The sequence below is a fragment of the Rhinopithecus roxellana genome, chromosome 1, assembly GCF_007565055.1.
Source record: "Rhinopithecus roxellana isolate Shanxi Qingling chromosome 1, ASM756505v1, whole genome shotgun sequence".
NCBI lineage: Eukaryota > Metazoa > Chordata > Mammalia > Primates > Cercopithecidae > Rhinopithecus > Rhinopithecus roxellana.
In genome coordinates this window covers 29,856,951-29,884,642 of record NC_044549.1, presented here as the reverse complement: position 1 = coordinate 29,884,642, position 27,692 = coordinate 29,856,951, and the positions used below count along the sequence as shown (strand labels likewise).

Here is a 27,692-nt window from a genome sequence, read left to right as displayed (position 1 = left end):
TGTGTTGCCCAGGCTGGAGTGCAGTGGCATGATCTCAGCTCACTGCAACTTCTGCCTCCTGGGCTCAAGTGAACCTCCCCACTCAGTACCCCAAGTAGCTGGGACTACAGGCGTGAGCCCCTGCGCCAGCTAATTTTTGTATTTTTTTGTAGAGACAGGGTTTCACTATGTTGCCCAGGCTGGTCTTGAACTCCTGAGGACAAGCTATCCACCCACCTGGGCCTCCCAAAGTGCTGGGATTACAGGCATGAGCCACTGCGCCTGGCCCATTACCTACTTTTTAAAATTCTATTGAGACAGAAAAGTTTGATCATCTTTTGAAGAGATCCTTTATGAAACAACTTCTAATCCAGCTGCTACTACTCTTCTTCTGCCACAACTGAAATTATCCCATCCCAAGGCAGGCCTTACTTTTTTGGAACGATGACAAATGGCAGGGATGGCAGATGCACTGTGAGAATTTGGGAGTGAAAGAGAAAAATGTGTATGGAAGATCTGGCCAGGATATTGCAGTCTTCGAAATGAGTCCAAATGTGTTGTGGGAGGAAAAAGTTGGTTGGTGTTAACCCGAGAGGTGGAGTTTGCAGTGAACCATGATCGCGCCACCGCACTCCAGCCTGGGTGACAGAGCGCGACTCCATCTCAAAAAAAAAAAAAAAAAAAAAGTTGGTTGGTGTTTCCAATTAGCCAGAAATGTGAGCTGCTGCCACAGCCTGCAGGATTTGTTACTTCCCCAAAGACTCCCTCCTCCCTACACAGATGTAGTGGCACAAATTAACAGCTCTTCTCTGATATGCTGAGATCAGCCAGCAAATCTGAGAGCTACCTATCACTGTACTTACAGGAGATAATGGATTACAGACATCATTATTATCAGATTGTCCAGGGATAGAACAGACATTAATTGTGACATCATCAAAATTTACTGAAGAAAAATTTCTCAGAGTGTTTTTTTTTTTTTGAGACAGAGTCTCACTCTGTCACACAAGCTGGAGTGCAGTGGTGCGATCTCAGCTCACTGCAAACTCCGTCTCTCAGGTTCACATCATTCTCCTGCCTCAGCCTCCTGAGTAACTGGGACTACAGGCACCCGCCATCAGGCCTGGCTAATTTTTTTTTTCTTATTTTTAGCAGAGACGGGGTTTTAGTGTGTTAGCCAGGATGGTCTCGATCTCCTGATCTTGTGATCTGCCCACCTCGGCCTCCCAAAGCGCTCAGGGTTTTATAAACAAAACTCTTTATATATAATCTCTACTATCTACTACCTCATACCGTGTATGTGAGCTTCTTAGTGTAGCTGCTATAGAATTCTTTCAAAAATTACAGCATCTGGAAAGATGTCCAAAGATCACCTGGCTTTTTTTCCAGAATTGAAATACTACAGTAAAAAGAGCATGAGCTTTGGAGTCATAGAGATCAAGGTTTAACTGGTGGTTCTGCCAGTGCTGAATTGTATGGTCTCAGGTAAATAACTATCCTTTCTGAGCTTCAGTTTTCCCATTTGGAAATTGAAGAAGAAAAAGTTGTCCCCATAGGAACATTGTAAGGCTTAAATGAAACTCTTAAAAAAAAGGGCACAGTCAAAGGTGTACGTTAAAAATATTTTACTTCTCTTTTCCCCTCTATGTACAGTGACCATGCAATTTGTCATTGGGAATGGAAGACCTCTGAGAACAAAGGGAGGGTGGGTTAATAATTATACCTGGACAACAGACATAAACTGGATCATCCTGGGCAAATCAAGTGCATGATCGCGCTATCTCTGAGTAAAACATTCTGGTAGGCAAGTGGATGGTGGCACTGCTATAGTTAAGTAATGTCAAAGTGGTGCTTTCTCTGTCATTTAAAAGAATAAGACTTTACTTTTTAGAAGTTTTAAATTTACAGAAAAATTGAGCAGAGTTCCCACATGACATTATTCCTACAAACATAGTTTCTCCTATTAACATTTTGCATTAGTGTAATGCGTTGGTAGCAATTAATGAACCAATGCTGATATGTTATTAACTAAAATCTTTCTCACATGAAAATCTTCAGTTAGGAAGTAAGTCCATAACTTCCCAAATACAACGTCTGTGTTTGTGCATAATGTTTTCTGAATAGGAAATGGGATGAAGGGAGGATAGAACATGAAATCAAGTGCTTAAAACCAAATACAACATCTCCAGACTCTGAGAGTCTATCAGATTTTCCTGCTGCCATTTCTCCTTTCAAAACCCTCATTACTCATGTCGCCCACACTTGAAAGTTTGATGGCGTCTTTTGTTTGTTTTGTTTTGTTTATACCATTGTAAAATTGGAGCAAGAGAGAAAGAGACTGCTTGAATATCTTTCCAAATGTAACTTTGTATGACACTGCCAGACTGGAACATATACAACCGAATCTTTGGTTTTTAAAGGAATTATTAGGCCGGGGCCGAGTGCGGTAGCTCATGCCTGTAATTCCTGCACTTTGGGAGGCCGAGACGGGCAGATCACGAGGTCAGGAGATCAAGACCATCCTGGCTAACACGGTGAAACCCCGTCTCCACTAAAAATACAAAAAATTAGCCGGGCATGGTGGCGGGGGCCTGTAGTCCCAGCTACTCGGAGGCTGAGGCAGGAGAATGGCGTGGACCCGGGAGGCGGAGCTTGCAGTGAGCCGAGATCGCGCCACCGTACTCCAGCCTGGGTGACAAACGGAGACTCCGTCTCAAAAAAAAAAAAAAAAAAAAGAAAAGAAAAGAAAAGAAAAGAAATTATTATAGCAGTGGACTTTATATAACTTGTCCTCCAAGATTGAAAAAAAGAAAATCTCTTAAGAAGGTTGCTTGGTATGTTGCCAAAAGTCTTCCCCACTTGGTAGGGGAAAGAATACTATCTCCAGTGTCAACTACCATAATACACATTACCTAAATAAAGATATGGATTTTCTATTAGCAATTTTCTATTAACGATTTGGCATTCATTATTTCATCGGATTAAACAGCTAAAACTTTGGAAGACAGAAAAAAAAACTTGCTTCCCAGCCTCCCACTTGGCCTCCTTCCAAGCAATCTTCTTTGACTATGACACCAGGGATATGAAGTATTTAAAATGCAAAGCTAATCAAGTTACTTCTCCATGTAAAATCATTCAACATTTCTTGTTATATATTTCTTATTATTTCTAAGCAGTTGTTAGTGATTTGGCTCCAACTCACTTTTTTCAGCCTCTCGCATCCTTGGCCTCCTCCAAGAGCACCGTTGTACCGTCATTCTGTGGTGATCCTGCTCTTTCTTGCACATGCTGGAAAGTCTCTCTGATTGTCACCCAATAATTTTCTTACTTATTTTCAAGCAACTTAAGCTGTGCCTCCTCTCTAAAGCTTATACCAGTTATAAAAATTTAGTTTATTTATTTATTTAAGAATAATTTCTACCGGTAGTCACTCTAGGGGCTGGGGATGCTACTGCGATCAATGTAGCTCAAGTTCTGATTCTTAAGAAGATTACAGACTAGCACAGGGGAAAAAAGGTGGAAGGGTGACTTTTCATGGACTAAATATGTAAAAATAAGTAAATTATAAATCCATAAACAAGATAATTTCCTATAGTGCTATACAAAATAACAAGAAACAAGCGGCCTAGCAAGGTGGCCCATGTCTGTAATCCAGAACTTTGAGTGCTCAAGGTGGGAGGCCAGAAGTTTGAGACCAGCCTGGGCAACACAGTGAGACCCTGCTCTACAAAAAATAAAGAAAATTAGCTGAGGCTGCTGTGAGTTGTGATTGCTGTACTGCACTCGAGCCTGGGTGACCGCGTGAGATGCTATCTCAAAGAAAAACCAAAGACATTAAAAAATGGCAACAAAATAGAGAGAAACTAGGGGAAGGTTAAGAATGATAGGTAGAATAACCAGCCCCCAAAAGTCCACATCCTAACCCCAGAAACCTGTGAATATATTCCCTTATATGGCAAAAAGGATTTTGCCAATGTGATTAAAGTGAAGAAGCTTAAAATGGGCAGATAATGCCAGATTATTCAGGTGAATTTAACCTAAGCACAAGTCCTTTAAAATGGAAAACTTTTCCCAGCTTTCGTCAGAGAGAGAGGAGTCGGTAGAGAAAGAGAGAATGATGGTGATGGAAGAGGCAGAGAAGATGGTGGGAAGGGGCCACAAGCCAAGGAATGCAGTGTCTTAGAAATGTCACCCCAAAATATGCCTCCTTGTTACAAAAATTATTGCTGAGCTAAAGGCAATTAAGAAGCAGCAGTGGAGGAATTCTCCTCTCTCTTGCCTCCCCTTTACTTTAGCCTGTCTTTTCTCTATAGATTTATTGTTCTTTGTTAAACATGCCAAATAAGCCAGAGTTCTAAGCCACTGCCTTGAATTACAGTAGTTTCTCCTTATCCACAGTTTTGCTTTTCATGGTTTCAGTTACCTACTGTCAACTGTGATTAAAAAATAGCTGCGTATAGACCAGGCGTGGTGGCTCACGCCTGTAATCCTAACACTTTGGGAGGCCGAGGTTGGCAGATCACTTAAGGCCAGGGTTTCGAGACCAGTCTGGCCAACATGGTGAAATCCTGCCTCTACTAAAAACACAAAAATTAGCCGGGTGTGGTGGTGTGTGCCTGTAATCTCAGCTACTCAGTCGGCTGAGATAGGAGAATCACTTGAACCTGGGAGGCAGAGGTTGCAGTGAGCCGAGACTGCACCGTTGAACTCCAGCCTGAGCAACGGGGTGGTACTCTGTCTCAAAAAAAAAAAAAAAAAGTTGAGTGTGGTGGTACAATAAGATATTTTGAGAGAGAGAGAGAGAGAGAGACAGAGATTGAGATCACAGTCATATAACTTTTATTAGGATATATTGTTATAATTGTCTTATTTTATTAGTTATTGGCATTAATCTCTTACTCTTCCCTAATGTACTGTTATAGGTATATATGTGTAGGAAAGAACAGCATATGTAGGTGACATGATTTGGCTCTGTGTCCTCACCCAAATCTCATGCTTCATTGTAATCTCTAATGTTGGGGTAGGGACCTGGTGAGAGGTGATTGGATCATGGGGATGGATTTCCCCTCTACTGTTCTCATAATAGCGAGTTCTCACAAGATCTGGTTGTTCAAAAGTATGTAGCACTTCCCCCCTCACTCTCTGTCTCCTGCTGCCATGTGAAGACGTGTTTGCCTTCCCTTCACCTTCTGCCATGATTCTAAGTTCCCTGAGGCCTTTCCAGTCATGCTTCCTGTACAGCTGGTGGAACTGTGAGACAATTAAACCTCTTTTCTTTATAAATTACGCAGTCTCAAGTAGTTCTTCATAGCAGTGTGAGAATGCACTAATACAGTAGGGTTCAGTACTATCCACGTTTGAGGCATCTAGAAGGGATCTTGGAACATATCACTTGCAGATAAGAAAGGACCACTGTACCTTTCATTGAGGTTTGTCCTGTGTGATATGCACTGTATTTTAAAATAAACTGTTTTTCTCTTGATGATGTCTCTTTTGTTATAAGGGTCTGTCCCAACTACAAACATTTGAGGGATGAAGAAAATTATATTTTCTTCCTGACACTGAAAAAGGCAAGGAAACTGATTTCTCTCAAGATTGTCTAGAAAGAAACACAGTCTCACTGACACCTTGATCCTAACCCAGTGAGGCTAATGTCAGCCTTATAACCTAAAGGTCTATATAATTATAAATTAAGGGCCAGGCATGGTGGCTCATGCTTATAATCCTAGCACTTTGGGAGACTGAGGTGGAGGACTGCTTGAAGCCAGGAGTTCAAGACAAACCTCGCCAACATTGCAAAACTGCGTCTCTAAAATAAAAAAATAGTTTTAAAAAAGGACTATAAACTCAAGTTGTTGTGGGCCACTGAACTTGTGGTAATTTGTTACAGCAGCAAGAATAAAGTGATAGAGCAAGCTACTTAATACCAGATAGTAAGGATGCTATCCGTGAAGAAGAATACTTGAGCTGAGACCTGGAAGATGGAGAGAAATCAACCTTTTAAATTTCACAGGGAAGAAGAGTCCAGGAAGAGGGAAGCGTCAGTTGCTGACAGTGGAGCACCCTTGACGTGCTGTAAAATCATACTGGAGGCCAGTGCTCTGGAACATGTCAGTGAGCGAGAGAGAGGGGAGAAGAGTGCAGGATGAGATCAGAGCTCCAGGCAGGCATCCAGCCATCAAGAACCCTTTGCGGACAGGACTTCTGTTGGGGCACTTTACCTCATCATAGTGTGCACAGACAGTAGCCCCTCACGTCACTGCACATCTGGAGATCCTTACCAGCAGGAACTGGTCTCATTCATCTTTGACGCCCTGCACCAAGTCCTGTAGTGCCTCAAACATAGCAAGCCCACAAATGTAGAACTGGTGCAGACGATGTGTGAGATTCTTTAGAAAAACAGAACATGTGTGAGATTCTTTAGAAAACCAGAACAACAGCAAGACTAATCTTGGTTGCTTTGGTATTATTGACCACTGGGAACTCCTTGAATTTTAAAATGTAAAGATTTCATCAGTCGGGTAATTATTTTATGGCACATTAAGGGGAAATGATCTGTGATAGTATGTGAATCAGAGAAATTCAGGTGATCAAAAAAATTGTTAGCCATGAGTGTGGTGGCTCATGCTCGTAATACCAGGGCTTTGGGAGGCCAAGGAAGGGGGGTCCCCTGAGTTCAGGAGTCTGAGACCAGTCTGGGCAACATAGCGAGACCTTGCCTCTACAAAATGAAATAAAAAAATTAGGTGGGTGTGGTGGCATGCAACTGTAGTCCTAGCTACACAGAAAGCTGAGGTGGGAGGGTAGCTTGAGCCCAGGAGTTTGAGGCTTGCGGTGAGCCGCAATCACACTACTGCTCTCCAGCCTGGGTGATGGGGTGAGACCCTGTTTCTAAAAAAATCCCAAAAATTTAAAAAAAAATTAAAAAATTTGTTGACTGGGGTCCCCAGTAGGAATTTCCTCAACACTGCTACCATAATCAGGTATAGTTGTAACTTTAACAATAGCAACCCTTAGGTGTTCATAGGATCTAAACAGGCTTCTGCTTCCAGAGGCTACATTCTTAAATACCAGGCTATACCCCCTCCATATTCTTTCCCCAAGGGGCACAACCCAAAGTTAAACATTAAAACTCTCAGGAAAAATGCCAGAGAATTCGTGTCTGGTCTTTAAAGGTAGTTAAAAGTCCAACTATACTACAGGTCAGGATACTTTTTTCTCTGTATAGTTACTGCCTGGATTAGAGATCACCAGAATACCTCTTCAAAAGTATACTTTCGATGGGGCAAAAGAATGGAGCTGAGAAGACATATCTTTCCTCAATTTGTCTGTTAAAAAATAACTAGCTTGTTTTCTATTGTTATGATCAGACAGAGAAAGTGCAGCTGCTTTTGTCACTGATGGATGGAGTAAAACATTTTAAATCTAATTTATTTCATTTTTACATTTGAACTGCCTTCTAAGACAGTTCCAATTTGTGATGTAATCTCCAAATATTTATTTTTTTGTCTCTAATTTGAAGTAGTCCGGCACTATCTCTGATTTAGATGAGTAGTTTGTATATTTAACCAGTCAATGCTAAATTACTTTCAATAAAATTCATTCAGACTGCCACTGTCATTGAAGATAACAGTGTGAGATATATATATTTTCTGCCTGATTCAATTGCCTGAGATATTTGAGATCAATCTGAGGAAAGTAAATGGAATAAGTAAAATCCACACAAGAAATTAAATACCTTCATTTTTAATTTGTTATGTGTACAGTGGTTCTCATCCATTAGTTATTCTATTTAAATTATAATGAATTGGCACAAAAATGGATATCTTTTGAGACTGACTCTGCTGTGTGGATGAAACTGAAGAAGCGGAAATGAAAAAATACTGTTGAGTTCTTATTCAGTTCTCTTACTGACTCACTGGACAGCAAGGAGGATAAATTACATCACATCGCATTTGTTTGTCCTGTCACTGACATAAAAGGTAAGAGCAAAATCTTGTGACTATGACTTTCTGATAGGCGTCATCCTCATCAGTACCCATTTATTCACCAAACACTTACTGCACACCAGACATTGTCCTAGATATTGTTGGAGTTACAAATATAAATCTTAAATCCTAACCTTAAAACCGTTCCTTGCTATCCACAGAGGGTTGGTTCCAGGACCCCCCCCCCCACCGCCCCACAGATACCAAAATCTGCAGATGTTCAAGTCCCTTATATAAAATGGTATAGTATTTTCATATAATGTATGCACATCCTCCTGTATACTTTAAATCATCTCTAGATTACTTATAATACCTAATACAATGGAAATGCTATGTAAATAGGTGTTATAGGGTACAGCTTTTAACATTTGTATTATTTTTAGTTGTCTTATTATTTTTTATTGTTCATTTTTTCAAATATTTTTGATCCACAGCTGGTTGAATTGGTGGATGTAGAACCTACCAATATGGAAGGCCAACTGCGCTGCAATACTATAATGGTATACTTTTTTTTTTTTTTTTTTTGAAATGGAGTCTCACTCTGTCACCCAGGCTGGAGGCAGTGGTGTGATCTTGGCTCACTGCAAGCTCCGCCTCCTGGTTCATGCCATTCTCTTGCCTCAGCCTCCTGATAATGGTACACTTACATACAACAGTGATACTGATGAATGTAGGTAAGTGTACTATAAACTGCTATAATTAAAAGTTGTAGTTATAGCCATTTTATATGCTATAATTACATATGCATATGTTACTCTTCTTTGAAACCTAAATCTAAATCCACCTCCTCCGTGAAACCTTCCCTGAATCCCCCAGGCTGAGTAAGTTGTCTATCCTCTGTATATAAATTTGTAATTTGAATCAATGTAGCTTTCCTCTGTATAAATGCAGTGGATGTTTTTCTCTCTTACTAAATTCGAAGCTCTATGGAGAAGAAACTGTGTCTCAGTCCTCTTCGTACCTTCACCATGCCTAGGCCAAGGAAAGATGGCAGTTGTGTTTGTTAAATGAGTGAATACATGAATCAATAAATCATACGCGGTAGAAAGAGTATTTGAGGGGAGTAGACGAAATAATTTAAAAAGGCCAAGTTTGGGGGAGCTTTGAGTTATGGATAACAGAATTCTGGAATACATTGTGATTGCGAAAAACCAAAAAGAGCATAGACTTTTATGTGACCTTAGGAAAGCTAATAGTAATACCTAACTTTTATTGTGTGCTTAGTCCTGTGCCAGGCCAGGCACTGTTCTACCTCATCTTATTTATTCCTCACAATAAGTAGATCCAATTATTCCCATATTACCAAAGAGGAAGCTGAGCACAGAAAGGTGTCAATAAGACTCCACAGCCAGCCAAAGTGAGCCATGATTGAAGTCTAGACATCTCTTTTTGAGAAAGAGTCTCGCTCTATTGCCCAGGCTGGAGTGCAGTGGTGCTCTCTCAGCTCACTGCAACCACCACCTCCCAGGTTCAAGAGATTCTCATGCCTCAACCACCCAAGTAGCTGGAATTACAGGTGCAGTCCACCATGTCTGGCTCATTTTTTTTTTTTTTCATTTTTAGTAGAGATGGGGTTTCACCATGTTGGCCATGCTGGTCTCAAACTCCTGGCCTCAAGTGATCCACCCACCTTGGCCTCTGAAAGTGCTGGGATTACAAGAGTGAGCCACTGTGCCTGGCCAGAAGTCTAGACATTCTTAATTGCTGTTATAGAGCTGCCTCTAGTTAGCACTATCTAGACAATTTAAACCTTAATTTTCATTGCCCTAAAATGGGATCTGTAGGACCTACCTTATCAGATTGTTATAATTCAATAAGGTAAAGGATATAACGGTTTAGTATCGTGCACAGCAAAATATATATCTCAATAAATGTTTACTTCCTTTTTTTAATCAGTTGAAGGTTTTGAAAAATGGTTGAATAGGATCCATAACAAGATTAGCACCATGCCTTTCGTATCATCAAAGGAAGACTTGGAATTGTTTCCCGGACTAATATAGCATTGAAGTGTCCACTGGGAAAGCATGTGAATCAGTATTACAGGAATTATAGCAGGTGGGATGTCCAAGAGACATAAAAAGGGTCAGCCTGATCCTTGGCATATATGTTGACCGGTTTTATAGAAAATGCAGGAAAGCTTAGGCAGAATATTGCTTGTGTAGAGTCAGACCGGTGAGCCTCAAATTTGGACAGAAGCCTCTGGGAGTCTGGATTTAGTAGGATTATCCTTACCAGTCATTTCCAGTTACATAGTGGGCCCCTATACGAAGCAGGTGAAGAAGGCAAACCAACAGAGTTGCCTTTAAATTTCACAATGAAAACCTGCTTCAGAAGAATTCAGAGTCACCACAGTATTTACGTTTGTAATCTTCCAGTAGAATATGTAAAACATAGTCAAATATTATTCTGAATGCCTCTGTGAGGGTATTTTTGGATAAGATTTACATTAAATTGGTTGGCTTTGGGTTAAGGAGATTATCCTGTATAATATGAATGAGTCTTATTTAATCAGTTGAAGTCTTGGAAGGAACAAAAGACTGACCTATCAAAAGGAAGAGGGAATTTTGCCAGCAGACTGCGTTGGGTGTTAAATGCAGCGTGGGCTCTTCCCCGGCCTAAAGCCTGCCTGCCCACCCTGAAGACTTTGGACTTGTCTGCCTCCATAATCACATGAGTCAATCCCTAAAATCAATCTCTTTCTCTTTACAGTCAGTCCTCTATTTACTATGGTTCAACTTAAAATTTTTCAGCTTAATTATGGTGTGGAAGTGATACATATTCAATAGAAACCCTACTTTGAATTTTGAATTTAGATCTTTTCCCAGGCTAGCAATATGTGGTACAGAACTCTCTCCCGATGCTGGGTAGCAGCAGCCAACCATGGTTCCCAATCAGCCACACAAACACAGTACTCTATAGTAGACTGTGTTGCCAGATGATTTTGCCCAACTGTAAGCCCAGGTACGTGTTCTGAGTATGTTTAAGTATGTTTAGTACATTTTCACACTGCAATAAAGAGACTGGATAATTTATAAAGAAAAGAGGTTTAATTGACTCACTTCCACAGGCTGTACAGAAGGCATGACTGGGAAGTTCTCAGGAAACTTACAATCATGGCGGAAGGGTGAAGAGGAAGCAAGCAAATCTTCACATGGTGGCAGGAGACAGCGAGCTAAGGAGAGGTGCTACATACTTTTAAATAACCAGATCTTGTGAGAACTCTGTCACAAGACAGCACTAGGGAAATGGTGCTAAACCATTAGAAACCACCCCCATGATCGCCACACCTCCCACTAGGCCCTGCCACCAACACTGAGAATTACAATTTTCTGTTTTTTTTTTGAGATGGAGTTTTGCTCTTGTTGCCCAGGCTGGAGTGCAATGGCACAACCTCGGCTCACCGCAACCTCCACCTTCCAGGTTCAAGCAGTTCTTCTGCCTCAGCCTCCCAAGTAGCTGGGATTACAGGCATGTGCCACCACGCCTGGTTAATTTTGTATTTTTAGTAGAGACAGGGTTTCTCCATGTTGGTCAGGCTGGTCTTGAACTCCTGACCTCAGGTGATCTGCCTGTCTCAGCCTCCCAAAGTGCTGGGATTACAGGTGTGCACCACTGTGCCCGGCCATGGGAATTACCATGTAACATGAGATTTGGGTGGGAACACAGAGCCAAACCATACCAGTGGGCTAGGCAAAGCTATGAGGTTGGGTAGGTTAGGTGTATTAAATGCACTTTTGACTTACAATATTTTCCGCATGTGATGGGTTTATTGGGATGTAACTCCATCGTAAGTTCAGGAGTATCTCTATGTATACATATCCTATTGGTTCTGTTTCTCTGGAGAACCCTAATACACAGGCATTCTCAATTTTTTGTTAAATAATTAAATGAAACTTTGTGTTAGTAAAATGTATATTATTGTTAAAACACTGAAGATATATTTATGTACAATCTCAAACTTATTTCCCACTGTAAAACCAAATGATTCATCATCTTTGTTTTGTTTGTTCAGATGTAATTTAAAAATCTGTTTATATTTATTGGAAATGGATAGCAGTTAACTTAATAAGTTATAAATTAGCCTTAAATTTCTCACTGAAAACACCTCTAGGCCGTAGGATGGGAAATGTGGAATGCTGAGCAGCTGTCAGTGTCCTTTTGGAGAAGAAATTGCTGAGGCCAAAGTCCTTCCAGTACGGCTTGTTGGCATTTCATTTTTCTGATTTACTCAAAAGTGCTTAAGATTGTTTTAAGACCACATAAGATCAACTAAGGTCTTAGGGAAATGTTTCCATTTACCTTAAAAGTTCAAAATAAATTGTTATAGAGAACAACTGAAGTAGAGAATACAGAATGGAGATAGACAGACTCCTGAAGACAAAAATTCCATTTACCTGTGATTTTGGGGTGGGGGGGCAATCTTGGCAATTAGTTATATCATCTCAGTGTTTCCCAAACTGAGGTGGTAATCCATGAATATAAGGAAAATTACAGGATAAATGCAGTCCAATTTTCCCTATGGCCAATTTTTCAGTTTTATTTGAAAAAATTATAAAATGTGCCTGGTCAGTGAGTCAAAACTGCTATTTCATATTAAAACAAACATCAATAACTTATGGAACAAAATGCAAAACTTACAAATATTTTACAAAACTTCGAAGGAAGTTTGCACTTACAAGTGAATGACTTCATTAAGTTCCTAGCCACTATCTACTGTGTTATGTAAGTTAAGGCTGTATTCTCCACTCAGCAGTACATCTTTGAAGAAAAACATTTCAAAATCATGGTTTTAAAATAGACTGACTTAAGGTGACAAGCACCGAAGAAGAGAGAAGATCAGCTCCGTTTGAGAGCTCCCTGCCCCTCTTTGAATTAAAAAACTCTCTCAAAGAAGAGGCAATAGACAGTAAAAACTATGAACAGAGTGGTTTAATGAGACTACTTTTTTTTGGTTTGTTTTCGCTTTCCTTTTCCCATAAATGCCATCTTTTTGGTAAATGTTATTACTACAGCCTTTTTTTTTTTTTAAAGTTCTTTTTTTGAGAACTACCATTTATTGAGAATGTCCTATTCCAGGTTTCTACATCGGTTTTCATAATTACTCTTTTCAACAACTTTGAGACAGACATAAGAAATAATGTAGTAAACAACATGGATATACCCTCAGGTCTCCAAAACCCATGGTTTTGGCGCAATGCCATTCCAACTTCCACCATCTTCATCCTCCTGCTTTAACCAGGAAAACATATTTACTGGGCAACAGACGTGTCAAAGGTGAAGGTATTCACATCCAAATAATACTGTGCTGTTGTTTTCAAAGCAATCCACATTTCACGAGCCTGCAAGAAAAGGCAACACAAGTCATGATCTCTGAATGTGTAGAACATATCTTGTATCAGTTATTCTGATTATCATACAGCTATTCCTAAAAGATGAGAAAAATATAATGGAAGATTTATACCGAAAGACTTTGGTTTTCATACTTTTAATAATCTGTTTATTTCAATGCTCAGATATTTTACAGGACTTGTGGGGCCACAGTATAAACCAATGTGGTAGAGTCTTGCTACATTATATAGTGTCTGTCAGTTGGTACAAAACTGGTCTACAAGTAGAGGCAGGAGTGTACCTGAAAATGTCAACATTCTATAAAGAAGACACAGTCTACCAGCCTACTTAATTACTTAATTGACCAAATAAACAAATGTCTTGTTTTAATAATGCTAAATAATGCCTATTGGACAAAAACAGCCATAAAACTAGATGCATTATTCAGTTAGTGGTTTTCATCAGCAAGTGCAAAACAAGCAGATTCTGGTAGACCAGTTAAGACCCAGTTATGTGGAGTAAGGACAGGATCAAGGTCCCATGAAAACAAGGACATTCAACTTTTTATGGCTTTACATAGTCCTCATGCCTGATGATAATCAGAGCCTGAGATATGTGGAAAGAGAGAAAGAATAAGTGAAGGAATTAATTCATTCATTATACAGCTTTGTTTCCTAAATTGCTAAATTGTAAGAGGGAGATCATGAATAATTGAAATCCTCAGATAATTCAGCAATTTCATTTGGCCTGGAGTTTTAATGTCTTCTTCTACCAGAAAAGTAAACATAGAATAAAAAAGGCCAATGCAAGTTTCTTCTTTGTTTTTTTTGCAGCAAGAATGCAAATGAATAGGAAAATGTACAAAAGGCAAGCAAATGGAGGAACAACATTAAAGCCTTGAATAATTATCACAGAGGATATTTAGCTACTGAACAACTGAAAGTGAACTAAAGTCTGACCACTATCCATTCATCCATCTACACAAACATGTAATAATTTATTAAGCTTTGACTATATAACAATCTTTTTGCTAGTTTCCGAGAATAATTACCTTGAAGGATAAGATACAGACCCTACCTTTATAGTCCAGGTAGGTAGGCTGGGTACACAAAACAAGTAATTCCAATTGACATTTTGAGAGCTATTTACTTTTGAAAGAGCATACAAAAAGGGAGAGAAGGAAAGACAAATGTCGCCCTGAGAAGAAGGGAAAGGCTTCAGAGGGGAGGGGACATTTGAGTTTAGTTTTTAAGCAAGAGGCAGAGTTTACCAGGCAAAAACCATTTCATGGGGAGGAAAAAGTAGATGCAGCTCAGAGTGTCCAGAGAAGAAAAATCAGGGATAGGCTAGTCGTGTGTTGATTAGTGGTCAGCTAATGGAATTACCATTTAAAAAGATAAATGGTGAAGGACCATTTGTTTCTAACATAAATACCTGAGTAGCCAGTGTGTTTCCCCACACATCTGAACTGTGATCTGGGTCCCAGTAATCCTGCAAATTTACATGTCTTTTGAGACGTAGGAACTGGTTTGCTGGGTCCTCCAACAAAAATGGCGCTCCCAATGCTCCTGCAATTTAGAGTCCAAGAGCACAGAATCTTTTAGAGCAATAGTTTACATCTCAATGTTTCCTCTTCAAGAGACCCAGCTGTGATCTTTGGAAAAGCTAAGCTCTGAGTGAGACTGCTACTCCTTGGCCCTTTGTCACCACTGTATGCTAACCACTCAATTTGACCTGCATTTAGTTCATCTTGAAAGCCCGTGCTATGTGGTGGATGGAGCAGGATTTCAGAGCTTCCTTTCATGCCTGGGGGCCTGCAGACCCGGATTCAAGTTCCAGCCCTATCACTTTTCTGGCAGTTACTTGATTTCTTCGCACTTTAGTTTTCTTGCATGTTAAGGGGTATAATAATACACACACACTTGCGTAAGGACTGGATAAATTGATGACTATAAACCATCTGGCTCAAACTAGGCAGTCAACAATCTTATTCTTGCTGTCCTAGCCCTCCAAAATAGAGCTGATCTTTCTGTTTGAACTAGGCTGCCCCCAAACCTGACACTGTGGTTTAAATTGTTGGCATTGATTGATTCACCATCAAACTGAACTGCCTTATATTTTCCAACTCCTTCCTACTCCAGGATTAAGAAGAAAAAAGAGATGATAATTTTTAAAAATCCAGACTTTTTAAAGATCTTGAAATTTTAACAATCTGTGTTGTATTTTCATTCTCAAGTAAAACACAATTGCATTCAGAATTATAACTTGAATCAATATAAAGGAAGAACACATTTTCTCCCGACCTATAGGTGACAACAATACAATCTGTTCATTGTGATAAAGAAGCATTTATTACAACATCTAATTGTGAGTAATGTTACATTAGGCACTTAACAACCTCATTATTAGCAGTCCTCTATTGACCAACCTTCTGTATGAACCCAGGTTATAGCAAGCTATACAGTACAAAAATTCCCCTCTGCAGGGCTTTCTGTTTAGTTGGGATCCAGGGTCAAAGATATAAACAAAGTGAGGCAACACAGGATATGGTTGCACTAAAGGAATTTAGGAGAAGGTGTTATTGAGCACTAAGACACTGGGGTACAAGTAGGCATTTTCATGGTCAAGGAAGTTGTTTCACTTGCTCCTTGAAGGAAAAATTGGATTTAGCAGGGTGGGAGAAGGGGAAACATTTTTGAAAAAATTTAAGCCAGAGGAATGATGTGTTTCACCATCTCAAAACAATAGTTAGAGGTGGCTAGATAGAAGAGTTTTATATAAAAAAAAATTAGTTAACATTTAAACTTGGAGATATTAGTGACAGACGCCAGAAGTAATACTGTTCTGCTGCTAGCTAATCCAATTTAGGATAATCCAACCAGCAAGTCTGTGGAAACCATCTTTTAAGGTGGCTCTCAAAGATTACTACTTCTTGTTATTCATATTCTTGTGTAGTAGTCCCCTCTTTCATTTAATAGGGCTGACGTATGTAACCATAGGCTATTGTGGAATGACTGTGTGCAATTTTTGTGGCTAGGAAATAAAAGATGTTACAGCTTCAGCCTAGCCCCTCTTTTGGACCACTTGCTCTAAGAAAAGTCAGCTGCCATGTTGTGAGGGCATTCAAGCAGCCCTGAGGGGGAAGACCACATGACAAGGAAATGATGCTTCCCACCAATAACCAGATAAGTGAGCCATCTGGGAACCTGATGTTTTTGCTCTAGTCAAACCTTCAGATGGTTGCAGCCCCCACTGACATCTCTACTGCATCATCATAATAACTCCAGAGCCACAACCACTGAGCTGAGCCACTCCCAAATTCATGACCCTGCAACTGCAATAATATGTTACTTGTTTGAAGCTGTTAAGGTTTTGGAAAAAGTAGTTATGCAGTAGTAGATAATTTATAGAATGCATTATATACACTTACTGATGTCAAGGTAAATAGCTAATCACAAGGGTTGAGACTAAGTTGAGGCATGTGAGACATCTAGCATAGGGTACAAAACACAAGGAACTCACTTTCAGGGTCATACAAATTTTGTACCATAAGTTCCTCACTTCTCTCACCCTAGTCCCTGCTCTGATTATCATCATTGCATGGAAAGATAAACAAAAATAACTCTTGCTAATCACTACTTCATGCAAAGGTAAGACAACAAATAACCCTTACTATTAAATAATTCACATTATAGTCAGAGTTCATACATAATTAAAAGAAGACATACTGTGATCAGACCATCCATAGTTGGAGCAATTTTGATACTGTCATGGAGACCTCACAGCGAAATTCGTTTTGAGTTGGGCTTCAAAGATTTGTTATGTTTCAACAATGAGGATGAAGGGAGTGGAAGCAAAGTGCATGTATTCCAGGCTGAAGAAAACTGGAGAGTTAAGGAATGGAGGAGCAAAGGAAGATTCAGGGTCGGTGACTTTCATTTTGCCAATATGATTGAAAGGTAGGGTTGTGGTGTAGATGTGGTCAGAGATAACATTGGAAAGGTAAGTTGGAGCTTGATTCTGAATGATTTTAACTGTCATACCAAGGAGTTTGGGCTTTAATGTAAATAATTAATAATCATTTCTGAATAAGAAAATGATAGGAAGGACCAGATTTACTTTTTAAAAAAATTGTTTGTATTATGGTAAAACATACATAACATAAAACATACCACTTGAACCAGTTCTGGGTGTACAATTCAGTGGTATTAAGTACATTTACAATGTTTTGCAACCATCACCACTATCCATCTCCAGGACTATTTCATCGCTCCAAACAGAAACTCTTGCTCTTTAAACAACTCCCCATTAACCCCTCCCCAACCCCTGGTAACTACTGTTTTACTTTCTTTTCCTATGAATTTGCCTGTTCTAGGCACCACATGTAAGTGGAATCACAGAGTATTTGTTCTTTTCCATCTGGCTTATTTCACATAGCATAATACCATCAAAGTTCTTCCACATTGTGATGTCAGCATTTCACTCCTTTTTAAGACTAAGTAATACTTTATGTATTTAGTATATATGTATATATACCACATTTTGTTTATTCATTCACAGATTTACCCTGAAAGATCCTTTTGTCAGTGGTGTAAGAACAGACAGTAAAAGGAAGAGAAGAGTGAGGGACACAAGATCAGAGGCTATTCTATAGTCCAGATGAGAGATAAGAAGGGCCTGAATCTGGTGAACGTGGGATGGGAAGACAGGATTGATTTGACGAAGATGGGAGGAAGGAACTTGCATTTATTTGGGCTGACCAGGGTGGACGAACCAGCTTTGATTTTTTGCTTTTAGAGGAAATGCACTAATGGGTCACTTTTCAGATTTCTGATCATTCTCTTTGAAGAAAAGGTGTTAGTTACAGTGTTACATATTTTATGTGTTATTATTCTGTTAATAAATAGGTGTTTTTTTCAAAACAAAATTAGTAGCTATGCAAAATAGATCCAATTCCATCAATAAACAATAAATAGTGCTAAGTAAATGATGCTTAGGATATACAGTGAATCTGTAGTAATTGCTTAAGATAATGTTGCTTGGAATTATCTAAAAGTAAAACCAGAATTCCGTACCACAGTCATCTTGGTGCATTATACAATCACTAAGAAAAAAAACGCTGTTGCATAAATCTTGGCAGAGAAGCATGCTTTAAATATATACCATAGCTATTTTAAGCTCTAATAATTCTGTCTTTTGTAAGTCTTTTACCTTTTTGCTCATGGAAAATGTTTTACTAACACAATCTCCTTCTCCTCCCTAGGACAAACCACCTACCTCAGCATTATAAGCCCAACAGGCATCCAATAAATCTTAATTGATGATGATGATGATAACATCACCCATGAGAGAGACAGAAAGTAGTATTTATTATCCTACTTTACAAATTGAGAAAATTGACATGCAGAGATGAAATGACTCACTCAAGGTCATATAGTAAGTCAGTGGCAGAGCTGGAAATAAAAATGCAAGTAATATAGAAGGGCAGGCTATTATCCTCTCTGCTTGAGAAATTTCTCCTCCCTTTTTCATTCTGCCTGATCAACCTTGAAAGTTAGTGAGAGCAAGACCAGGGTTTTGCATTTGTGAACCTATATAATATTGCTGGGGTTTGAAAACTGAACCCTGAGTTTTATTGCTTTGTTGATTTTTAAATGAGTGTGGTTTTTTTTTTAATGTAGGCAATATCAACCAGGTTAATGCCTTTCTTAAACTTCATGATCATCAGCTATGAAAAATATCTTTCTCTCTTTCTTTACAACTCCCTATACATGCCCCTTTTTTCACCTACATCATAGTCAGCTTTAAGAGGATCTGTAAATGTTTTGTCTAAACATTTCTCAAATATCCTCTGCAGAAAATTCTGTACAGTAGAAGCAAGGCAAACACTTCAGAGTATAAAGCAAACACTATTTGGGATCACAGCTCTCCCTACACAAGTCAAGAAGGATCAGGGACCCAGAGTCTTTTCTTGGCCTCGCCAGTGACCAGCTAGGTCATTGAGCCACTTCTTATTCCTGCACTTCCATTTTTTGTTCTGTGAAACAAGTCTGGATTATACAACCACTAAGGTCTCTTCCAGCTCTAATATTTTGATCTGGAATGTATTAATAACAAATAGGTCATTAATCAAAAACTACTTTCTATGCATGGTATCGTGTTATCGGAAGCACAGAGAATATGCTAAGTGGGCACAGTTCCTACTACTTTCAAGGAACTTACTGAAAAATTTAGCGCTGCCACAGTCAGAAATAAGTGAAAGAGAGGTCAAAGTAGACTTACCCAATAATTAAAGCAAAACAGATAAAAATGTATTCATATTATGAACAAAGTGGGGAGTGCCCATCACAGGCTAATGAGCAGTATGAGAATAATGAAAACTGCATCATTAGAAATGAAAGTCTCTATGTTACTAGCACCCATGGAAAGCTGAAAAAAACTCTTTAAACATAATGATGGGGAAAAGACAATATTCTATACACATAACCTTGAAATGATACTTGTGGTAGGAACCTATATATCTAAAAGATCAGAAAGTCTAAGGTAAAATAAGATACAGAATTAAAGGGCAGAGTCTGGTGGCAGATGTCTGTTTTCCCTGATGTAGAGGAAGCTCATTTAGGGTAAGCCCAGACCCCTCTTCACCCCTATGTGTGCCCTGCTCCTGGGAAGGGGCAGTGCCTCAGTTAATTTGGAAATCCAAGAAGTATAACTTGACCACGCCCAGCTCAGCTCTTTCTTCTGCTCTTGAGAGTAAACTGCCCTCCTAGGACATGCTTCCTGTTCTGGTTCTGCAACCTACAATCGGTTGTAAATTTGCCAAATTTGGGGGTCCAATCATCAGGCCCTTTATGTACTTATCCTAAGCTACATTTTCCAAATTAGTCCTTCTCAGGAATAAAGGAAATCGATTGCCTTCCATAATCATATTTCTTTATTTCTCAACTTAATCAAAACTGGACGAAGATGAAAGGTGCTATTTGTTGGAGGGAGATGAAGAAAAAGTAGCTTAGAGAACCCAATAATCTGTTGCTCAAAGCCTCCCTAAAAAAGGAGGGAAAAAAAACCAAACAAACAGAGCACATGCCAGGGCACTCTTGTCATTCCCAGATAGGCACAACTGAATTATTTCCCACATGTAACCTTCAATGTCTTTATGTTTTTGAAATAAATGCAATGAGATTCAGTGGGGTCAGAAGACATAAAATATCTGGGCAGATTCATAGGATAGGTCTACTGCTAGCTATTTCCCTTAGGGTCTAGGTAATACTGATATCCGGGTTATTACCTGATACCTGGTACTAGAAATGGAGAGTAAGCAGTGCAGACTTGCTTAAAGTTCAAAGATATTTACATATGGGATGATGAAAGTAAAGCACTTAGCACTCAGTATAAGTACACAATAATATTTATTGTTTACTATTTTTATTGAACAGCTCTCAGTCCTTGCCTTTAAAATATTTATTTTTTAAGAAAACATGAAATAACTGCCCAGAAAATTATGGACACACACAAATTAAGTACTGAAATAAAGTACAAATGGTCACTAGGAATAAAGTACAAAAGAGGATCTGGAAAAAAGGATATATAAACGTCTTAGTAATAGTGTAAAAATTTCAAAGATTTCTGTAAATGTAGGAGGAATTATGATTTTGTGAGAGACTAAAATATTCACATTTCGGTTCATATTTTCTAAAATTTGAATATTCTCTTTGGTAAGTGGTTTTTTTTTTTTTTATTTTGAGATGGCGTCTTGCTTTGTTGCCCAGGCTGGAGTGCAGTGGCACCATCTTGGCTCACCGTAACCTCTGCCTCTGGGGTTGAAGTGATTCTTGTGCCTCAGCTTCCTGAGTAGCTGGGATTACATGCATAGACCACCATGCCTGGCTAATTTTTGTATTTTCAGTAGAGACGGGGTTTGCCATACTGGCCAGGCTGGTCTCGAACTCCTGACCTCAAGTGATCTGCCCGCCTTGGCCTCCCAAAGTGCTAGGATTACAGGTGTGAGCCACCGCTCCCCACCAGGTAAGTAATTTTTACACACAATGGCATAGTTATTTTATTTATTTCCCCATTACAGTTGGTCACTGACCCAAAAATGTATAGTGGAAGACAGAAGAGTTGTGTTTAGTAGAATGTATTCTCTCACTTTGCTTGAACTTGAATAAAAATTGGTGAGAAAAGGAGAGAGAGAGACAGATAATGGAAGAGAAACAATTTGGGTTATGACAGAAAAACGTGAAGAAAAAGAAGAGAATAGAAGGAAAGAGATGGAGAGAGAAATCAAGAAAAAAAATCAAAGGAAAGAGAGAAAAATGAAGGGGGTTTACAAAAGACAAAAAGTGAAAAGCCACAGGGCAGATAAAGGAAGCGACACAACAGAAGGCAAAGAGGATGAAAGGAAATTGGAAAAAACAGAGAGGGGTGCTGAACTGCGGACCAGTTCTCATATTCCAGTGTCCTGTTCAGAAGTCTAACAGGGGCCGGGCAGGGTGGCTCACACCTGTAATCCCAGCACCTTGGGAGGGTGGAATAAATAAGGTCAGGAGTTTGAGACCAGAATGGGCAACATGGTGAAACCCCATCTCTACTAAAAATACAAAAATTAGCCGGGCATGGCGGCACACGCCTGTAATCCCAGCTACTCTGAAGGCTGAGCCAGGAGAATCGTTTGAACCTGGGAAGTGGAGGTTGCAGTGAGCTGAGATCGCACCACTCTACTTCAACTGGGTGACAGAGAGTGACTCCGTCTCAAAAAACAAAAACAAAAACAAAACAAACTAACAACAACAAAGAACAAGGTATAACAGGATGCTTTCTAACTGACCTTTTAACTCAGTAACTTCCACTTTACTGGCATTACAATTGCTGACATGTTGAGTATTTTGAAAAGTAAACAGGAAGTGGTGTCACTTGGATTTAACTAAAATCTGTTCTAACCTGCTCTCAACACACATACACAATATTGGCACTCACTCTTATGGCCACATAATTTCCTTGGACGTGTCTTTGGAGCTGGTGGTTCTTTTATTACTTATAATCTTGTAGACATGGACATTCATAACTCACGAAAGGCAGCATTGTATTTAGTTCAATAGTGACTCTTTCTGGGTCATTGTCTGTATGTGTTGATGGGATCCCCATCTCCAGTGCCATGACAGATGATGCCACATGTGTAGCAAAACAGTTTTTCTACAGCACCCAGACTGCTCAATGAATCTAGTCATAAGCAATGACACTGAGACAACCAAGTATAAAGGGGTCACCGGAGAACCCCGGACCGCTCTGCTCACTAGGAGAAGGGGTGGAGCCACAGAAGTTCAGAATGTTTGCAGCGGGAGGGTCCTGGTCCTTCCTGTTCCTGTGTGAGAACCTGGGATTCAATCTGTGATACGAGGGCCTATTAACAGGAACCCATCTCCCACTTTGCGGTGTAGTTTTACTATTTTCCCTTTCGCCTGATAAATTCCATCTCCTTCACCCTTCAAAGTGTCTGCAAACCTAATCCTTCCTGGTCATGTGACAAGAACCTGGATTTTCCTACAACATTTTTTTTCCAACCAAATTATTTTCCAGTTTATTCTTATTATGTATTTTCTTGAGAGTATCAATCAATCATAAGCCCAAATGAGTAGGTAAAATGAAGAACAAAGTCTTTTAAAATAAACCAAAACTGTGTCAGAGAATACAGAACTCTAAAGAATTGGAGGGCTACAGGGATGACTGAAAAGGGCTAGTCTTCCTATGGTAGAGAAGAAAGCAAAAAGAAAGGGATTGGGGATGCTGACAGGGTTGTGTGTTAGAATATGTGAGCTTAAAAGCTCTTGTCAAAAAACAAAGCAAATAAAAACTCTTTCAAGACAAACTGGCATTGGTTACTAACTGTGGAGTGAAAAGTAAGAGCTGGAACTACGAGAGGAAAAACAGACTAAAGGCAGCTTACTGTTCTCCCTGTCTAATACCAGAAGACATACTTGCACTTTATGGACAGATCTGATTGCAGGTCAACAACATGGGCATGGACCCCCAAATCGTTTCATGTGTGGGTCAACTCCAGCTGCCAAATCCAATCAGGGTTTCATGATTGCTGAGGGAAAATAAATCTATTTTTCATTTTAGCAGAACAATGAAAGGAATCCTTTAAAAAATACACAAACGAGAAACAACAAAAAACACCAATATAATTCTTAATAGTGTTCAAGAGTTGGTTCACTTAGAAAAACACGTTTCAAAGATGTCTGTTTTCCATATTTCCTCTGCATGTGATATAAAGCTGTCTGGTTTTAATAAATGCCCTGTTGCTACTCTTCACCATTAGTACAACTAGGAACTGTCATTGAAAGTCATTAGTGGTGTCCTGGTTCTGCTCAATTTTGTCAGGTAAGCTCGCCCAGCTTCTTAACTCCTGGTCGTTTCTTGTGGAAGCAATGGCTACGATACTGCCTCCACCACTTTTTCCAGAGGAGGTCTTGCTCTGTGAGCTGCTGCTAGCCCATGTCAGGCACTGCAGTGCCAGAGGGGAGAGTTTGTGTAGCAGAAAGAAGAGTTTTGCTCTCATAAGTGGTAAATGTAGGATTTGGACATGAATGCAGTGTCTACCATTGATTGACGTGCAGCTTGGTCACTTGAATTCCCTAAGCCCTCAGTTCCCTCTTTTTGTAAAATGAGGAGCATAGCAGCTATTAATATTTTCAGAGTGGTCGTGATAATGGACTAAGATAGCCTATGCAAAGCCCCTGACACATAAAAGGAATTTAAATTAGTAGCATTAATATTTGCTGATTTCATTATAGAAGAAGGCAATTAAAATTTTTTTTTCTTTAACTCTCCTTCATTTCTGAAAGGAGGCAATTCTTGACCTAAATGTTAAAGAGAGTTTATATGCTTATTTTTTAAATCAAGTCACAACACTTGAACTTCTAATTCTCTGACCAGAGAATCAGCTCCAATGTGTATAAGTTACTGTTTTGAAAATAATCAATAAAATAACTTGGCAACTCTGCCCATAAATTTAATTACTTGAATAAGGCCTTTCATTGTTTTTGGCCTCAGCATTCCCATCAGGAAAATGGACAATAAGACCTTCTCCCTACCTCCCTTAAATCACATTCTAAAGAAAAGTAATTTGTTGGACAACTAAGCTATAATAGAGAAAACTTAAAAAAAAGAAAAGAAACTTAAAAAAAGAAAACGGTGGTTTTCTTATAAGCAAAGGGCTTCAGAGAAGTGCACATGAATAGGCTGTATTCTTAAAAGAAAATGTGGAGGAAAAGAAGCAAAGAAAGTTCATGCAAGCTATTACTTTCTTCTCTAGAGCTATATGATGTAGATGTCAGCTAAACCAATTACTGTAATGAATGAATCCGCTTCTGAAGATGTCAGTCTCCTCAATCTGTAAGCATCGAAGTCTTCCTTCCTGAGATCTGAAGGGCTAACCCAGCAGTGTACATGCACCTCTGTCCTTAGTTTCTAGCTCTCAACTTGTTATTTCATAAACTTCAACTAGATAACAAAAAATTATTATTTTTTTAGAGTCAAGTCAATCAAACCAGTTGTCTTTATAGGTAGACACATCTGTATCTCAGTTGGAGTTGAAGTAAACTCAAACTTGTTTCTTAAGAAAGTCTTTGAAGCGTCTTTAAAAATTTTGCCGAACAATTTCCTTTGTCAGATATTTTTGACCCTGCAGCATTCATAGGTGAATGTGGACCAGCCAGCATTGCTTTAGCCTTGCAGGCATCCACCACCATTACCCCCTCTCAAGTCAACTGCATGGATCAGTGGTCGAAGCAAAGCATTACACTGGTGAGTTATAACCAGCCCATGACTTTAAATTACCATGTGCTCTGAGACACTCACTTAAACTGAGCCAGCCTCACTTTCTTCATCTGGCGATGTGGGCTGTAATTATGTATGATTGTGTATGCCTTGGTTATAACTGCTTATAATAACTTGGCTAAAAATGTTTAAATCACGGATTTAAACATGACTCAACAGCAAATTGCAATACTGATGATTAAAACTCATTATTAAAATTATTTCTATGCTTAGGAATTGAAGGCTTCTTATATACATACACATAAATACATCTATCTATGTGTGGGAAGGGCTTCAGGAAAAATAAAATTTTTGTGCATGAGTCTCAAGCTTTTCACAGAAGCAAAAGTTTATTCTAATGCAAGCATCTGCATCAGAAATATTTATAAATTATAGAGATTTAACCATGAAGATAATTTACATCTTTGTAAGTATTTTCAGTTTTTGTTACAAGCAAAACAAATGACCTCTCAGTTCAATTTTGACAGAAGCCACTGAGTTACTGGGTCAGTTTGGCAGCAAATCGCCTGCCCTCTGGTGCCTTCCTTGATCTGCCTTTAAAGCACCACTTTGAGCTACAGCTTGCCCTAAAGGTTAATTAATTCATGTTCCCAAAGTACTTTGAGGTCTTCACATAACGGTACTATGTAAGTATTATAGTTCTGAAAGATATTTTAAAATTTTCTTTGTTCAAGGACACAATAGCACTTCTTTGGAGGCAGCAATTAGACTTCTTAGGAATAGTATCATGTTAATATATAATTAGAAATAAAATGATCACATACACACAGTTAACATTAACATGTTCAAAACCAAAGCATTCTACAATAGTTTGGTTTCCACAGTGCTGTAGAATAGGCCTATGGATAAAAACGTGTTTGTTCATTTATTTAAAAAGACAAAAGGTATTATCAATCTGATGGTTGTAGGAGACATGATAAATAAAAAAGAAATAGGTTCTTACCGATAAGCAATGTTGAACACAGGGCTACTTGAAGCATTTTATAGGCCATGATCCTGTTTTGGAAAAAAAATTTAAAAAAAATTATTTACTTTAATTTAGCTGGAAAAAGCTTCATGGTGTATCAGGTACTTTTCAGAAGTGTAAAGCAGTTGTTGCATACCTGGAAGCCCTGTGAGCTGAGACACAGTCAGAGAGACGCCCTCGTCTGAGGTGGCTTTTTTATATACCTCTTGCCTTTTTACCCTTTGGACTTTCTGAACTGGCTTTTTACAGGCTGTTCTTATGTGGGTAATTTATTTATTTACTAATTTTACCATCTACATGGATTAATGTAATGTTAAAAAAGGTAGAAAAACTGGATCACTCACGTATTGCTGGTGGAAATGTAAAATTGTCCAGTCACTTTGTAAAACAGTTTGGTAGTTTCTTAAAAATTAAAATTTGCAATTACTGTCCAAACCAGCAATTGCACTAGTGGGCATTTGTTTCAGAGAAATAAAAACTTACATTAAAAAAAATCTGTACAAGAATGTTCATGACAGCTTTATTAGCAATAGGCAAAGACTAAAAACAAGCCAGATGTCATTCAACAGCTGAACGTTAAAACGTGATATATCTATACCATGGATCACTACCAGCAGTAATAATAATATCAAAAATAATAATTATTGGCTGGGTGTGGTGGCTCACACCTATAATCCCAGCATTTTGGGAGGCCGAGGTGGATCACCTGAGGTCAGGAGTTCGAGACCAGCATGGCCAACATGGTGAAACCTGGTCTCTACTGAAAATACAAAAGTTAGCTGGACGTGGTGGCACGTGCCTATAGTCCCAGCTACTTGGGAGGCTGAGGCTGGAGAACAGCTTGAATCCGGGAGGCAGAAGTTGCAGTGAGCCGAGATCATGCCACTGCACTCCAGCCTGGTTGACAGAGCAAGACTCCATCTCAAAAAAAAAAAAAAAAAAAAAGAAAAAGAAAAAGAAAAAAAAAGTTTAATTAAAAACAAGGAATGTTTTACTGCATTGTAAAACGTGTTTGTTTCCAAAAAAGTACATAATCAATACAACCAGAACAGTACTTTCATTTTTCAAATAATTGCCCTTTTCAGTGCCTTGATTAATCGACTAAGTTCATCATCATACAATTTATTCTTAATGACAAATTATGCCTATGTGCCAGTTTCATTAAGATTATGCAATCTGTAATGAATTGGTATGGATCTATAAAAGTGGTAGAAAACAACTTTGTTGATGACTATCTTTACATTGTAAAGGGTGTTTAGAAACCTGGATCTCCCTACCTGGGAGTTATGCCTCCATTTACTGATAAATGAAAGGCTTTAGAAGACAGCTAACTAAACACACACACTGCAAAATCTTGGAAGCTTAGGCCATGTGTCCACCTATACAAGAGTTTGGAGATGCAATAGCTGTTGCCACAATTCCATAAGTCTCCATTATTTTTTACTTTGTAAAGAGGTATAAATTTTTAGTTGTGTGATAGACTAGAAGAATATCAAGAAAATCATAGGAAAATACTTTTTTTTCTTTTCTTTTTTTTAAATTTTAAGTTCTGGGATACATGTGCAGAACATGCACGTTTGTTACGTAGGTAT

The 27,692-nt window shown here is 38.9% G+C and overlaps 1 protein-coding gene across 2 annotated transcripts; it reads right to left on the bottom strand.

Annotated features, from left to right (window-relative positions):
* Positions 1 to 11,720: 11,720 nt before the first annotated feature.
* Positions 11,721 to 26,259, bottom strand: C1H3orf85 (chromosome 1 C3orf85 homolog). Of its 2 annotated transcripts, XM_030941883.1 has the most exons (4): positions 26,237 to 26,253; positions 26,077 to 26,129; positions 14,730 to 14,863; positions 11,721 to 13,306 (listed from the first exon to the last, which is right to left on the bottom strand). In XM_030941883.1, exons 2-4 carry the CDS (start codon positions 26,123 to 26,125, stop codon positions 13,217 to 13,219), a joined length of 273 nt encoding a protein of 90 aa, XP_030797743.1. In that variant the 5' UTR covers positions 26,126 to 26,129; positions 26,237 to 26,253; the 3' UTR covers positions 11,721 to 13,216. The 2 variants fall into 2 exon arrangements, 1 of the variants encoding a protein (XP_030797743.1); XR_004060346.1 differs by lacking the exon at positions 14,730 to 14,863 and having other exon boundaries at positions 12,997 to 13,306; positions 26,237 to 26,259.
* Positions 26,260 to 27,692: the final 1,433 nt, after the last annotated feature.